The 14,967-nt window shown below is 46.0% G+C and overlaps 1 protein-coding gene across 2 annotated transcripts in view; it reads right to left on the bottom strand.

Moving 5' to 3' along the window:
* Window positions 1–14,268, bottom strand: part of ME3 (malic enzyme 3) — a 185,032-nt gene extending 170,764 nt beyond the window's left edge. Inside the window, exons 1-2 of one of the 2 annotated variants that reach the window (XM_058687542.1) lie at window positions 14,153–14,268; window positions 13,576–13,773 (exon numbers count right to left, since the gene is read on the bottom strand). In XM_058687542.1, coding sequence (XP_058543525.1) covers window positions 13,576–13,758 — 183 coding nt within the window. In that variant the 5' untranslated portion in view covers window positions 13,759–13,773; window positions 14,153–14,268. Of the gene's footprint in view, window positions 1–13,575; window positions 14,003–14,152 lie in introns of those variants that run through there. The other variant, XM_058687541.1, reaches the window with a different exon arrangement.
* Window positions 14,269–14,967: the final 699 nt, after the last annotated feature.

Below are 14,967 nucleotides of genomic sequence, written 5' to 3'. Positions count from 1 at the left end.
TAGAAAATACAATTTCTGAACTATGAATATTTTTTCCATTTTCAGTGTAAAGAATTATTGCTTTTCCAGGGGATTTAAGGAAAACACAGAAGAAAAAGGAAGTCCCTTGAACCCTGTAGGTGTTAAAATAGAATCGCACTCAGTCTTCGTGATGGGGGAAGGGCAGCAAGGCCAGGCTTGGCAATGTCCCCTCATGACAAAAATGACCATGTTCTCAGTGAGTCAGCATCTTTTCTCCACTTTGGGAGATAAAATTATAACCAGATTCCTGCTTTGTGGGAACAGAATCAGAACAAGGATCAGTATCAGAACAACCAATATTCAGAGTAAAACACTTAAAGCAAGGCTAAGTCAGTAAGTCCTCACATTTCTCCCAGTGCCAAAGTACTCCTTAAGGAATTTCAGGTTTTTAGAAATCTTGCACTTAACAATAATTTTCCAACGTTTAAGACACACAACGTTCTAAGCCAAGCAGAATTTCTGATCCTGGCATTAGATAACCAGTATTAATAGTTTTACTCTGTTTAATTCTAGGCAAAGACAAAGAAATATAATATCCTAGTGAAGCTGTATAAATTTATGATGGATAAATATTTGGTTTCCAATTGCTTTTCTTCTTCTTCTTCTTTTTTTTTTTTTTTTTGAATATTGACAATAAATCTTGATCTCCTCCTGCTATTAGGCACTCAAGGAATTCTGGAATGGATGCAGTCTCTGCTTCCTTGGCACCTCTCAGATATGCATCGGCCTCCCCATCATCACATTAGGCCCTTCTGAATCTCACAGTATCACGTCCCAGCGCCCCCACCCTTCAGGACTAAGATCAAACTCTTCAGGCAGGCAACAGCAGCCCTAGTCCCCCACCCATGTCTGACCCTGCCTTGCTCTCCAGCCCCATCACCCCACACACTCTGTCCTTCAGAATCACCCACAGTTCTTCACAGGCCATGCCATTCTACCATATTTGCTCAGGATGCCTTTCCTCCACCTTGTCTGCCCAGGGAATCCCTATATACCTTTTAGGTATTAGCACTGACACACAGATAAAATTAAGTAGTTACCTCAGGAGAGAGGTCAGAGCAGATTTCCATTTTTACTTTACGTCACACGTTATTTACATAATTTAATATAAGGATCCAAGTCCATCCACTTTAAGAAACTTCACCCTTCTCCCCACCAAGGCAAAAATGTCTTGGGCATTACTAATAACATAATTTTAATGTAATATAAAACCTATTATACTGCATGACATTTATGGGTTTTCAAGTCTGTCTCTTCCTCTGAACCCTAAGCTCCCTGAGGGCAAAGATCATGACTGATTCAACCCATTCTTTTTCAAACCCAACACAGTGCCTGGACACACAAGGTGCTCAACAGATGTCTGTTTAATAAACCAGTGAACAGTCTCAGAGAACCTGGATTGATCCCTTCATTACTGCTGCCTGTCATTGTCTGGGATACCTGGGCAATTCACTTAGGCTCTCTGGGCCCTGGTGTTGCCCCCTATAAAACAGATGGTCTGCCTCACAAGGTTTTTGTGGGCATCAAATGAGATGACCCACCAGGAAGCACTTCCAAAGATAAAACACCAGCCTTCTATGTCCTTGTTATTATGAGGTGTGCTGAGGAAGTATGGGAAGTATCACCACCAACTATAGCAGCAGCTGCATTGAGCTTGGGTGGCATGACAGGGAAATTTGTGCAGATGGAGTCCTGGTCAATCTGAAGAACGACACAGGGTCATGTCCCATCCAGTCCACCTTCAAACTCGATTTCCAACCCAGCCACTTCTCTCCTCTGCCCTCCACCCCATCACCCACGTGCCAGCCCTGTCTTCTCTCGCTCCCACTGCTGCAGTCACCTCTAGTGGTCTTCCTGCTTCCACTCTTGCCCTCCAACCTGAGGGCAACCAGAGAGACTGTTCATTCACGTAAATCCAATCCCATCACTTCCTCACTTAGAATCACGTAAGAGTGTCCTGTTGTACAGAGAATGAAACCCGGCAGCCAGACTCCACGGCCCTGCATGCTCTGGCCCCCAAGTCCTCTCCACCCTGATTTTAGGTAAGGCCTGCACCTCCCCCTGCCTTGTTCGTCGCACTCCCATTGGACTCCATTATGTCAGGGCTCAGCACCCGGCCTTCCACGCTGCTTGCTGCCTCCAGACTCCGCATGAGCTGTTCCCTCTGCCCCAAACACTCTTACCCTGGCTTCTCCTCTGGTTGGTTCCTCTTTCTTTAGGAACCTTCTCAAATATCGCCTCCTTAAGAGGTCTTCCCTCACCATTGAAGTCAACCCTCTGTTATTCTCTCTCATTATGCCCTGTTTATTTCATCTCTACCACTAATAACCATCTGTATACTTTTATTTACTTGCTGTCCTTCTCTATAGACAGCTACAGGAAAAGTTTACTTCACAATTTTTTCTCTGCTTGGCGATAATATATGTAAGGCATCTATAAAAGTATCTGGCAGGGCAGGCATTATCTAAGTGTTCATTATTATTGTTTCTAATATTATTACTCCAGCAGTTATGAGACCCGGAGGAGGGAGCTGACTCGGTGTCCAGTTGACTGGTAGGAGGTCACAGAATGCCAAACAGCTCAGTCAACAAAGGAACAGCCCATGATGCTCAAGGGCCTCCAGCCTGGGCCAATTCCTGGAGGCAGGACTACCTCTCCGCCCTGCAGGCCCTCCCTCCCAGCGCCCCACAGCAGGACGCACACCCACACCCATGCTGTCATCTCCCACAGGCATGGCCAGGCAGCTCCTGAGGCTTCTGAGACGTGAGGAGAAGCTCCTGCCAGCTCCTGGAGTGTGAAAACAGTGGAAATCTTCCAGCTCTGATGGACAGATTTCAAAGCCTATTTCTAAAAATGGCTGTTAACAGGGTTTTTTCCCCACACCATATCCATGCCTGCTTTATCAGGGGGCAACGGCATCGTTGTTCACTGTTCTGTGACCTGAAGTGATTTCACCAGTCAAAACAAACAATGATGGGGTGGAAAAGACCAAAAATAAAAGAGATAAGAAGGGAGAGCATGACATTAGGGCTAAGCTCTCTGTCAGCTGTTTTGTCTTCATGATCACATTACTGCAGAGAAAGACACAAAACCTGAAATGAAGGTGGGAATCAGGAGCAGGCCTACTCTTCCTTCACAAATGGACACGCAGCATATGTCCATGTTCAATATTAAAGCATCCCCTTTCTATGGAGAGACTCAAAGGCACGCTGCATAGTCAATGGGGCTGACTCAGGCACTATTTTAGGAGGGCAGACAAAGGCAACAGGTCAAAGGGACAGACACCAACCTCAACTCACTCCCTGGGCAGGACATCCAGCCCCTCTGGGCCTTCGAAACCTTACCTGTAAAATCATGGTAACTGCTCAGAGATGGAGGGCTGGACAAGATGACCTATTAGTCTTTTGAGGGATGCTCATCCTGAGTTCTAACAGATCCTCATTTAAAATGTTTTTATGCAAGTATTCATTAATGACCCACAGCAGAGTATATGGAGATTGTAGGAGTCTCTTAAACTCTGCCCAGTCTGGTTGCCAGCTTGGTGAAGTGGGCTGTGCCCAATTTAGCTGAATTTGAAGCAACATTTTAACTTCTATGCTCAACTACCATAGCAGACATTCTCTTGTCTTGCTGTCTTGATATCATAACCTCATGAGACAGAGTGTTAGAGACAGACAGAGACCGATGGACTGGCAGATAAACAGATCTGCTAAGTTTGGGTTTGTTTTTCAGAGTTCATTTTTAAATTCTTGGTTAGAATGTGCCAAGATGTTGGGACAAAATCCTGAGATTCCTGCAGGGTTTGATGGTGGCCACTCCCTTCCACCCCAGTCTCAACTTCCAGAAGTACGAGCTCTTCACATGGCTCTTGAGTTTTCTGCTGCCACAGACATTTTTATTCAAGTTTCTTTGAGACAAACATCTAGATCATCCAATTTAAGCTCCGTCAAGTACAGAGAAATTATCATAACGTCTCCACCCAACCTGCCTCTTCCCTGACTCATTCCTCTCTTATCAAACCTCTGCCCAAATCGGTTGTATCCCTGCCAATGGAAAATGAATTTGGATCTCTCGGTCTTCCCTTCTCCTTCAGAATGGATTCTCTAAGAGGGCAGGTCCGCAGCCTATGGTGTGATGCCTTGTGTTAGGAACGGAGCAGAAGCTTCAGAGACATGGATTAACTGAGAATTAACTGAGCACTTACAATGTGCTTGACATATATCATTTCATTTAATCATTGGAGTACCCTGTGAAGTAGGTATATTTTATTATCATCTCCCTTCCAAAATGAGAAACTGAGGCTTAGAGAAATGAAGTGGCGTTCCCAAGATCCCAAATATAGTGAATGACAGAGCTGGAACTACAACCTTGACTCCGAATCCCTAGACTGTAGCCTGTGTGCTCTCCTGCCTACTACCTGGTCCAGGCCATACCCCTGGAAAACCACAGGCAATCGATTTGAGCTGATTACTTCCCCTCAGCCTCCAAAATCCTTTAACCTGTTGTTAGTTTTAGTGGGTTTAAATCTAATGTCTTTAAAGCGGCCTCAAGGATGAGAATAAAAAATTTCATCATAAAGGTGCTATTCTTTAGATGACGTGCATCTGGCACAGCATCAGAGCAGAAGACTCTCTTAAAGAAATGGATTTTCAAAATTTATATGACCAGAATAACACATTTCTGCTGGCTTTCAAAATCCTCCAAGTCCCACGGAGAGATCTAAATAGGATTTACACTGTCACCATCTTTTTAGAAGAGACAGGAGATGGGATTGTATACCATCAGTCTTCACCATAGTAGTTTCTTACCTGTCCAGGAGGGAATGTGAAAGTGATTCATGTAATTAATGGTTGTAGAGGGTACTACGAAGAAGGCATTGTAGCTGGGCACATGATGCCTCAGACATGGCTCTGGCTCTGAAAATGATATCAAGATGGAGACAATCATGCATACTATAAAGATATACTGAGGCCAAATGTGGAAAAGAGCCATGACTGCATGAGCTAAACGCCAAAGGAGTGTAAAGGATGAATGAGTAGCTTCCATGTGGCATTATTAAGGAAGGCAGTGTGGCAGAGGTAGCCCTGAAGAGCCCTAATACCCATGCGCCTCTCATTACACTGACCTACTGAATTCAACTTCCTGCTTACTAACTGGTCCCACCATCACCCCTCTTACATGGTAAGCTCCCTGAAGGCAAAAGAAGGTGGTATTCACCTTGGATTTCCACTGCCTAAAACATAAAAGATACTGAGCAAATGTTGATTGAATAAATTTGATACACAAACGAGTCTTTGGGAAATTACACACATTTAAAGGGTGAAGAGAAGGCATCCAGTGATCTTTAAAGTTCCTTCCAATTCCCAGAGTCTGATCTAACAGAGCCAGTGGAGGTGGTAACAGTTTGTCAGAGGTTCCACGACATGGAGTACCCTGTTAGTGCCTGGCAAGACCCCAGAGCATCAGACTCCATGTGCCAGCCTCAAGTGAGAGGGCACGTGCAGCCCGGAGGTGGCTGTGCATCATGGAGGAGGGCAGGGTTGGTAGAGGATGCAGGCCTATAACCAGATGGCCTAGGTTCAAGACCCAGCTCTGCCATTATGACTTGCATGACCTTGGGTAAGTTAGCTAACTCAGCCAACCTCCTTGTGCCTCCATTTCCTCATCTGTAAAATAACAGCGTGCTTCACAAGGTTGTGGTATTACATGAAACGTGTTAATCATAAAAACTGCTTAGAACAATTCTGGGCACACTGTATGCCCTAAAAAAATTCTAGCTCATTTAATTATTACTTGAATCCCCTCCACAAGGCACTCCACTATGGAAGGAAATTCGGTACAGTAGGAACCTGGCTTGGAAAACTCAACACCTCCTTCAGAAACCAGAGAAAGAGGGAATAGAGACTGTCTAGTGTAAGTGGAGACCCAGCTCCACCTTACACAATGAAGGCACTTGGCTTCCTTTCTTTCTCCTACTGGGAAAGTCACAGGACACCTCAGCAACTCAGGAGAGATGTGAACTTGTGCAGACAGTGGCTCCATCCTTCTGTTTTCTGAAAGAGCGAAACAAAACAAAACAAAGGACCCAGCAGGGTCTGCCCTCTCTAGAGTTCCACACCTTTGGGGAGTACGTTTCAGGACCAAGTGTGCTGTGGGCTTCATGTAGATACTAGCCAACAACAGTGCAGAATCCAGACAAAATGCTTTTAAAAAAATAATATTCTCAAGTTGCTAATCATTCAATTCAACTCTACAGTCCCTCCAGCTTTCAGTAAAACTTTTAAAAGCAAATGCAGCTTTGATTTTCTCTTATTCAAGTTCCTCAAAGCTGACGATCTTTCCATCAAATATCCCTCTCCTCAAATGACTGGGTACATTTTACTCTTTCCTGTGTCCCTTTTGGTCGGAACTGCATTTTAAGCAGGCTGCCAGGCAACCATTTGGGTACAGAATGAATGCATGCTTTTAACCGCTGACCTCAGCTCCCCAACAGTAGGGTATCCCTCAGATTTTCATCACACCGTCATAGAGCATCTTTTGTGTTCTACATCAGAGAGGCAGTCAGACATCACCCCAAAGGATTTCCCAATGTACTTTCCACACATCAAAGTGAAGTTTTGGAAGCGGACAACAGTCCATGTCCTTACAAACAAAAGTGCTGCACATTAGTGATCCCTCTGCAATGGCCATAGGAATGAAAGGCCCTTTTCTCCCCCTCGCCACAAAATGGGCATCTGGAAAGAAGAGGGTAGATGATAAAAGAAACCTTTGGTAGCAATGGCAAAAATGCAAAGTAAAATAAAGCCGTAACCCCAGAACCTACAAAGGTCCAAGGGGACCAAGAGAAACTATAAACAGGGAGACTGGAGATGAACCTGGAAATGTATCCACAGACACTCCACACAGACAGCCCAGAGAGCTGGACTGGCTGAGATGCCAGCTGGTTCAGGTCTGAGCCAGACAACACATATTTCTGTATGGGACGTGCCCTCCAGTGTCACTATTTCCAAGATCTAGTGGTTGCTGTTTACAATCATTTTTAGAACAGGTGGCAGGGTTCCTAGGTTAGCATTTTATTACATGAAACTAAACATATTGCCTCTAGAAGATAACTAATGATATGCAGGCAAACTTTGAAATAGGACACAGAATAAGAATGCCACCCCTGTGTTAGAGACGGGTCATAGTAATAGTGGGCCATAGAGAAGGCCATAGTGATCTACACTCCAGATAGAGGTGATCCTGGGCATACACACACTACACAGGCAGATCCTTGGGGAGCAGAGACACAGGGTGAAAGATGGAGGCTTTGGTGAAAAGGGAGGTGAAATGAAGGAATCTTAGCAGACGTGTCTCTGAATGACTCATTCAGAGTCATTTACTGAGTGTTTACTGAGCACTAAGTATAGGCCAGCCACTGTTCTGAGTAGCTTGGATACATCAATGAACAAATATGACAAAAATGCCTGTCTTAACGGAGCTTACGTGATAGTGGGGAAATACAAACAATAAACAAGAGATATATTAGGTAAGGTCATTAAATAGTACATTAGGTAATATCAAACACCATGGAGGAAAGTAGACCACGTTCAGGAGGACCAGGAAAATTGAAGGACATTCACAACTGCATCTGGTGGGGCACGAGGGGATGACCATGTGGCTATGGAGGGGACATGTGTTCACGGAAGGGGGAACAGCCACTGCAAAGACTTGAAGCAGGAGCATGCTTACAGTGTGTGAGGAACATCGAGGAGGCCAGCTGGTTTGGGCAGTGAGTGAGGCTGAGGAGTAGCAAAGACAAGGTCAGAGAGGGTCAAATCACCCAAGGTGTTCTAACGACTCCGACTTTGTGGGGTTTGAGCAGAAGAGCGACGTGACCAAACAGTTTTAAAAGGATCACACTGGCTGTTGTGTGCAGAGCAAATAAGAGGAGCTCAGGTGTTAGCAAGAATGCCAGCTAGGAGGCTGCAGTTTATCCAGCCAAGGAATGTTGGTGACTTAGGTCAGGGTGGGACCCATGGTAAGCAGGGGTTGGATTCCAGACTTGTCCAAAAACACAGCAACAGAACTATCTGGTTGACTGGCTACGGGGTGTGAAAGAAAGAGAGTGGCTGAGGATGTGTGCAAGTTTTAGCCTCTCAAGATGGGGTTAAGAATCGGAAGGAAAAAGACTGGAAGGTGGTAGACCGATGAGGAGGCTCCTGCAAAATCTAGACATGGGATGATGGACTGAACGAGGCTGGTGGTAGTAGGGATGCTGAACGTGAGTGGAGATATCTGCCATGTTCAATCTGTGCCCTTGAAAGACACTTCTCCTTCCCTCTGGCTTCTGTAAGGAACTGATGCCAGATGCCAGAGCAGCCATCGTGGACCATGAAACGTAAGATGGATGCTGAAGATGGAGAAAAATAAAATTAAGCCACATCCCCAACCTGCAATCGTCCATCCCAACTTGTTTATAAGACAGACCTACCCTCTGTCTTGTTTAAGCCTCCCTATTGGGTTTGCTTCGTTACAATTGCCTAACCTTTAGCCAGACTAATACGGGTTCTGTCAGCCATTACAAACACGAAACCCTAACAGCAAATGCTTTCAATCTCATGAAGCCAGAACGGTAGTCAACAAGGTGGGATTTAATTCCAACCTGCCTCTGCTTGTTTGTTCTTAAAATATTGGAACGATAGTTGAGCTTCAATGTCCTGAGTCACTGCACACAAAGCTCAAGTGTAGAGTGAACTGCTGCTAATGGAAATAGTGTTGACTTCCTAACCCACTGCTTCTCTGTCAATCAGGGGTGCCCAAGTCAACATCCTGTCCAAAGCAGAGGTCTCATGAAGACACATGATGTTTTCTGCTTTGGGTGCAGGAAACAGCATCACCAACAAACTTCTAAATGCCCATATGACCCAGCCATCATCTCCTGATTGATCGGTGAGCCAAGTATGGCACCAGCTCCCCTCACGCAAAGGAGGCAAGATCAAGTTCTAAGCTGGCACCAAATAAAAACATACAGCTTAACCAAAGGCAAATCCTAGCTGTGTGAGAATCTAAGGACTCACCACTGAAGACACAAGAGATTCAGCTGAAATGCTGCAGCACTGGCCACCAAACCTTGACATGCTCACTAACCTACATGTATCAGGTCCACGTAGGAAGGTGGTCATCTGCAGAGTCCTGCAGTCTCTGAATGCTGCATGAAATGTGCTGGCACATAATCATGGTGATTTGACTAAGCACCCTTTTCACTCGTTCTTTCCCCATCAAGCTCAAGAGAAAAAACTGCAGAGAGGCAGGTGGAGGGCTGGTGGAAGTTTACGGTGAAAGTCACTGCTGGCATATGTGTCAAAGAAGGAGGCTGATGCACTCCAAGAAATAATGTATACCTTCAGTGAAATGCCCTTAAGTCTGGGGAGGTAAGGGTCCTCCAAACAGGCCGCTGGCAGGCATTTGTCTGGGCAACAAGAGCATTAGGGTACCTGCAAAGTAGCAGCACTAGGATTAATAAAGTTGAGAGGAAAGGGGTCATAACTCCATTGAGATCGTTAAAGAGCATCTATTCATTGGGCATCTCAAGTCAGACACAGAGAACACCATGCGACAAAACAGCCTGTCTGCATGGTGCTCAGGGCCTAGTGTGGAACGCCAACCAGCCATTATCACAGGGTGCTCAGTGCCAAAAGGAAACAAACACAGAGAGATAAGACGAATGCGGGGACTGGAATCCAGTATGGGGAGCATGGAATAGGAAGGCCCCTCCCAAAAGAGGGTACCGGTAAAGGTGAGGCCAGAAATGTTCTGAAGGCCCACTTGCTACCTGAATAGAATGGGGATGAAAACCTGCCTATGAAGACAGCCCTATAAATAGGGGTTGATAGTTACCTATTTAATGTAAGTAAAATATAGCTGACATCTTGTAATATGTATCAAATATCTGCCCTGTTGCCACTGTCAATGGGTAACAGAAGAGGTCCTTACATAAATCTTACAAGAAAAGTATAAATGGTAGTAAAAAAAAGAAAGAGAAATTGACGTACCATTGAATTTGCATCACTTAGAAAACCTAGACTCCAATAGGGAACTCAGAATCCTCTAGTTCTAATTCTGTCATTATTAGGAATATGCCTAAATCAGCCAAAGCAGATGTAAATGAGAATTGTCACTGCTATTCAGTGGACTGAAAATCAGAAGGCAGGCTGCTTCTATCCACTTCTGCAACCATGATGATCTCTCTCGGCTTACCTTCTCAGCTTGTCCCTCCATCTGAAACTGTGGAACTGAATGAGAACAATGATTTCCAAAAACTTTTTTTCTTTACAACAATCCATAGTGAAAACTGGTTTTTCACATGGTGACTTAATACTTTTCTTTATGAAGTTTAATGCATTTGCTCTTTTTAAATTCTATTCTAACCTATTTCTTTAAAATAAAAATGCTGGGTTAGACCCACTCAGCTTAACTTCATGTTCCAAAATTTGTGACCTGTAATCTGAAAACCTGCAGACTAGGTCATTTCTAAGGGCCCCTCCACCCCCACCTCTGGAGTGTCAACATGATCATTAAATATTTCGTTTCTTTCAGTTTGCAAAATGATTTCACAGGTATCTCCCATGATCCTCAGAGCAATGGTGCGACATGGGCAGAGGGGCTCATGAACTCATCACAGATCACATGGGCAGATTATGACAGAGCTGGAACCAGACCCAGTCATTCCAGAACAGCAGTGATACTTGGCCCATTCAGCAGCTCTTCTCCTAGAGAATTCCATCTCCCAACAATGTGCTGCCCTCAAGCTTCTTCTTAAATGCCTCTCCTGACCTATCTAAACTGGGACGCAAATCTAGCGGACACATTCCCTATGCTATACTCTACATCCCTGTGACTTATTTATCTTATAACTGGAAGTGTGTACCTCTTAACCTCCTTTACCTATTTCACCCATCCCCAACGCCACTCACCTCGCCTCTGGCAACAACCACACTTGCAACTAATGGAATATCATATGTCAACTATACTTCAATTAAAAAAATAAAGTTAAAAATTAAAAAGAACCTCGTAAACACATTCCAAGAATGTAATGCTAATTTTCATGTTCACGGCCTTGCTAGGTCCTTCAGGAAATACCCCACGCCAGCCACAAATGCATGAAACTCAGCCCCTGCCCTGGAGGAGCTCATCGTCTAGCAAAAAAAAACAAAATCCACCCACAGACCCGCCCACCAAGTGCAGCTCCCTTCCAAGCTGCCTTCCTCTTATTTTCTCAGTGATAACCTCAGTTCTGTTTAAGTCAGCAAGTCTCCCCATCTGGCTGATGGAAAGTGCACGCTTCAGGCCTTCCCTGGAGAGTCTCAGAGTGCTGGAGGTCAGCGGGACAGCAAGAGGGGGGGCACTGCAGGGGGAAGTGAAGGGTGTCAGCAGCAGTGCCCTGCAGCGCTGTTCCTTCCGTTGCTGCTCCTCCCACCCTCCCCAAGGGTGAATGGGGGGGGGGGTGCCAACAGACTCCCTCTGCATCACCCCAGATACCTTCCTCACCCCAGACCAGCATCACCTGACTTCAAGGATATACAAAAAATCTTAAATATTATGAAGCAGTCAGGCCCCCTAGCTTTATGGACAACATCCTATTTATATTATTTAGGAAGAAAAAATTTATATCAGGGACAAGGAGAGAGTGCTTTTAGGCAGTCATACACCTAGGGCTAAAAAGGAAGACATTCAAGACCTTCTTTTATTTTTTTTAACTATTCACAAAGCAGTTAAGTGCTGACTGGTAACATGCCAGTACTTCTAAGGCACATATTGTCAAAACAATTGGAGTCTGTGGTGGGAATTTATTGTTTTGCTTTCCAGCCCCAACCCCTCCTTCATCTGATGACTGTGCACAGATTTACTGTGCAGAAGCCACATCCCCTTACTCTAAAACAGTTGGTATGAGTGGCACTACCTTAAACTCTATCTTTAATTCTAAGAGTGAGCCCTGACAGGCTTAAGTTATGGTAGTCAGTTTGAGAATAGGAAGGGAATTCAATCAGAGTTGGTGGGACAGATGACTCTTTTCTTGAGACTTCAGAGAAAGTATCCTTCTCTACCAGAAGAAAGTGTCTTTCTATCCCTGCACAGTGTGGTGTGAAAAAGAGATAGGACATTTTGGCAGCACTGAGGCTAAAGACTCCCCTGGATGGAGTCTGAAGATAAAGCTGACATTGCAGAAGCAGAGAGCCAGAAAGCACCTGCACCCTTAGAGATGCCATCTGGACTGCTGGGTCAAGTCTTGCCTGCAACCCTTCCTCTAGATATTTAGTTAAAGAAGGCTTTTGTCTGCTTAAGCCAGTTTGAGTTGACTTTTTTAACACTTGCTACCAAAGTAATTAAAATTCATAAAACACCTTAAATACCCCAAAGTAGTAATATACAAAGGACTTAAGGTCTCTTTTGGAGGAGGCAAAGAGTGACGTGATAAGGAAAGATTTTTTTTTTCATAGCTTCTATTAATTCTGCAGGAAATAAACCCAATATTTAGCATCTGTATAATTGTTCCTATTTCTCAAAAACACCTCTCCACGTGTATTTCCTCACCTGAATTTTACAATCCTAAGTCAAAGAAATTATTAAAAATGTTTGTTTTGTAGTAATTACTTGTTTATCAAGCACTATATAGTTTAAAGTATCATTTCAACTTCAGTAATTAATTTGTCACAATAACCAAATGACGTAGGAATAGTGGTCATGCTATCATTTTAAGCAGGAGAAAGCTGAACCCTGTAGACAGTAAATGAGATGCCCAAATTAATCTGAGGAGGTGTCAGGAGACAGGCCTCAAACCTAAGTGTCTTGCTTCCAGGGTTTTACCATCAGTGATACTAAACTCTACTTCCAGAAACAAATGCGTGTGCTCTTAAGCACCATGTTCTGGATTCCAGTGGCAGAACCAGAACTAACTAGCTCGTGACCTTGAGCTAGTTCCCTTTGTTTTGTTTCCTCATCTGTAAAAGGAGAGATTTGAGTTAGGCTCTCTGATGCCCCGTCAAGGTCTAAAAGTTCTTTAATTCTAGACTTCCTTATTCCCACTCTCAAATTAACCTTAACTCAGAATAATAATTACAACCTTAGTCGACATTTGTTCTCACTGGGTGTCAGGCACCGTGCTAAGAATTCTGTCTCCATTTTCCTTTTACGTCTCACAACACGCAGGAGACAACTGTCTCTCATTTACAGATAAGAAAACATGAACCTGACAGAGGTTAAATGAACTGCCCAAGACCAACAGAACTAGTAAGCTTCAGGGGAAGATCTGACACCAGGTCGTACGGGCCACGAGGGTATCAACCCAGTTTTTATTGTTCCTGTAGAAGAAATAAGCCCCCCTGCATGACTGGTCACCTCTTTCCACGCAGAAAAGGGGTGGGATGGGGGAGCCGAAGCGAGTTACACCAAGCCTCTGCAAGGCAAAAATGGAAAACCACTGGAAGGGCGCCTGGAAAGATCCAACCCAGACCCAGGGGGCGGGGCGCCCCTCCCCGCCAGCCCCAGGGCCACCCTGCCCTCCCGGACCGTTACCTTGTTGAGATGCGGGTTCCTGGTAACATCGTAACCGCGCTTCTTCAGGGGCACCGGGCGCGCCGCGCCGGGCTTGGAGTGGCAGCCTCGGGCGGGTGCAGAGGGCGCCCAGCGCGGGACGGCGCCGCAGGCTCGGCCCCGCAGGGGCGCCAGCCGTGCGCTCGTGCCCAGCGCGGCGCCCATGGTCCTTGCGCAGACCTGGCACCGGGGAGAAACCAAGGTCAGGGGCGCCTGACGGCCAACCACGAACCACGCGCGCCGCAGGGCACCGAGTCTGAGCCGAGGCTGCGTCCTCGGGTAAAGAGCAGAGGGTCGGGAAGGGTGAATGAAAGGCGCTAGCCCCCGCCCCTCCTCGGCGGCCACCTGCGCCGCTCTCCCGGCTCGCTTGCGGTGCGCAGGCCTCGCCAAACCCCCGGCAAAGCGAAAGCAAGCCCAGGAAGCAGATCCGGTGCGGTTGACCTCCCGCGCCATCCCCGCCCCCATCCCCGCGAGGAAGAGGCGACTGCTCAGCGAAGGGCCCCCCGCATCTCCAGCCTCGCTCAGTGGCTTGCCTCAATCCCTTCCTTCCCCAGCCCACCTGTGCTGCGCCCAGAGCTGATGTGGCAGGCGGGGCGAGTTGCTGCGGTCCAGTGTTCCCCTCCTGCCAATGGCTGGACCTCACCCGCAGCCGCGAGAGCGCTAGGCTCCTGCGTTCCGGAAAGAGAGGTCCCCGAACCTTTGTTCGCAGTGCGGGGCTTCCCCTGAGGACGCGCGTGGAGCGCCTCGTAACCGTGTGCACGTGCCTCCCCAATGCCTAAATGAAGCTCAGCTTGCCTCCTGAGCCGCTCCATCTTGCCAAACTGAACGCCCAGAGGGGGTAGCGTTTAGGGATTAACATAACCTTTACTCTCTCACCCTTTAGGGAGGCCCTGGCTTTGGGATTCAAAGTAGAAACCCTCAGACACCCGGTGCTCAGTGTTGCTTTGCGCAGCCCAGTACAATAGCCATTAGCCACATGTGGCTCCGTAAATTTAAACAAATTAATTTAAATGGAATAAAATTAAAAATCCAGTTCCTCAGTGACACTAGCCTAGTTTCACTGGCACGTAGTGGCTGTGGGATGGGATAGCACAGGTGTGGAACATTTACATCTTTGCAGGAAGTTCTGTTAGACACCACTGATAACAAGGTCCACAGTTACCGGTAGGGCTCCTGGGTACCCTGTGGAGCCTGTCATGGATTGCTGTGGACAGAGACCTTGAGGTCCATCTAGTCTTGAATTTAACTTTACGCTTTATCCATATAGTAGCCAGGAAATTCCTTTTAAAGCAAACATTTCATCCTATGTAGAATAAAATCCAGACTCTTTGATGCCTGTGGGTTATCCCACAGCCGGGCTCCTTCCAACTTCTT

This window comes from Neofelis nebulosa, chromosome 10 (genome assembly GCF_028018385.1).
Source record: "Neofelis nebulosa isolate mNeoNeb1 chromosome 10, mNeoNeb1.pri, whole genome shotgun sequence".
Taxonomy (NCBI): domain Eukaryota; kingdom Metazoa; phylum Chordata; class Mammalia; order Carnivora; family Felidae; genus Neofelis; species Neofelis nebulosa.
Note: the sequence above shows the minus strand (reverse complement) of the source record. Positions and strands in the feature narration are given on the sequence as shown.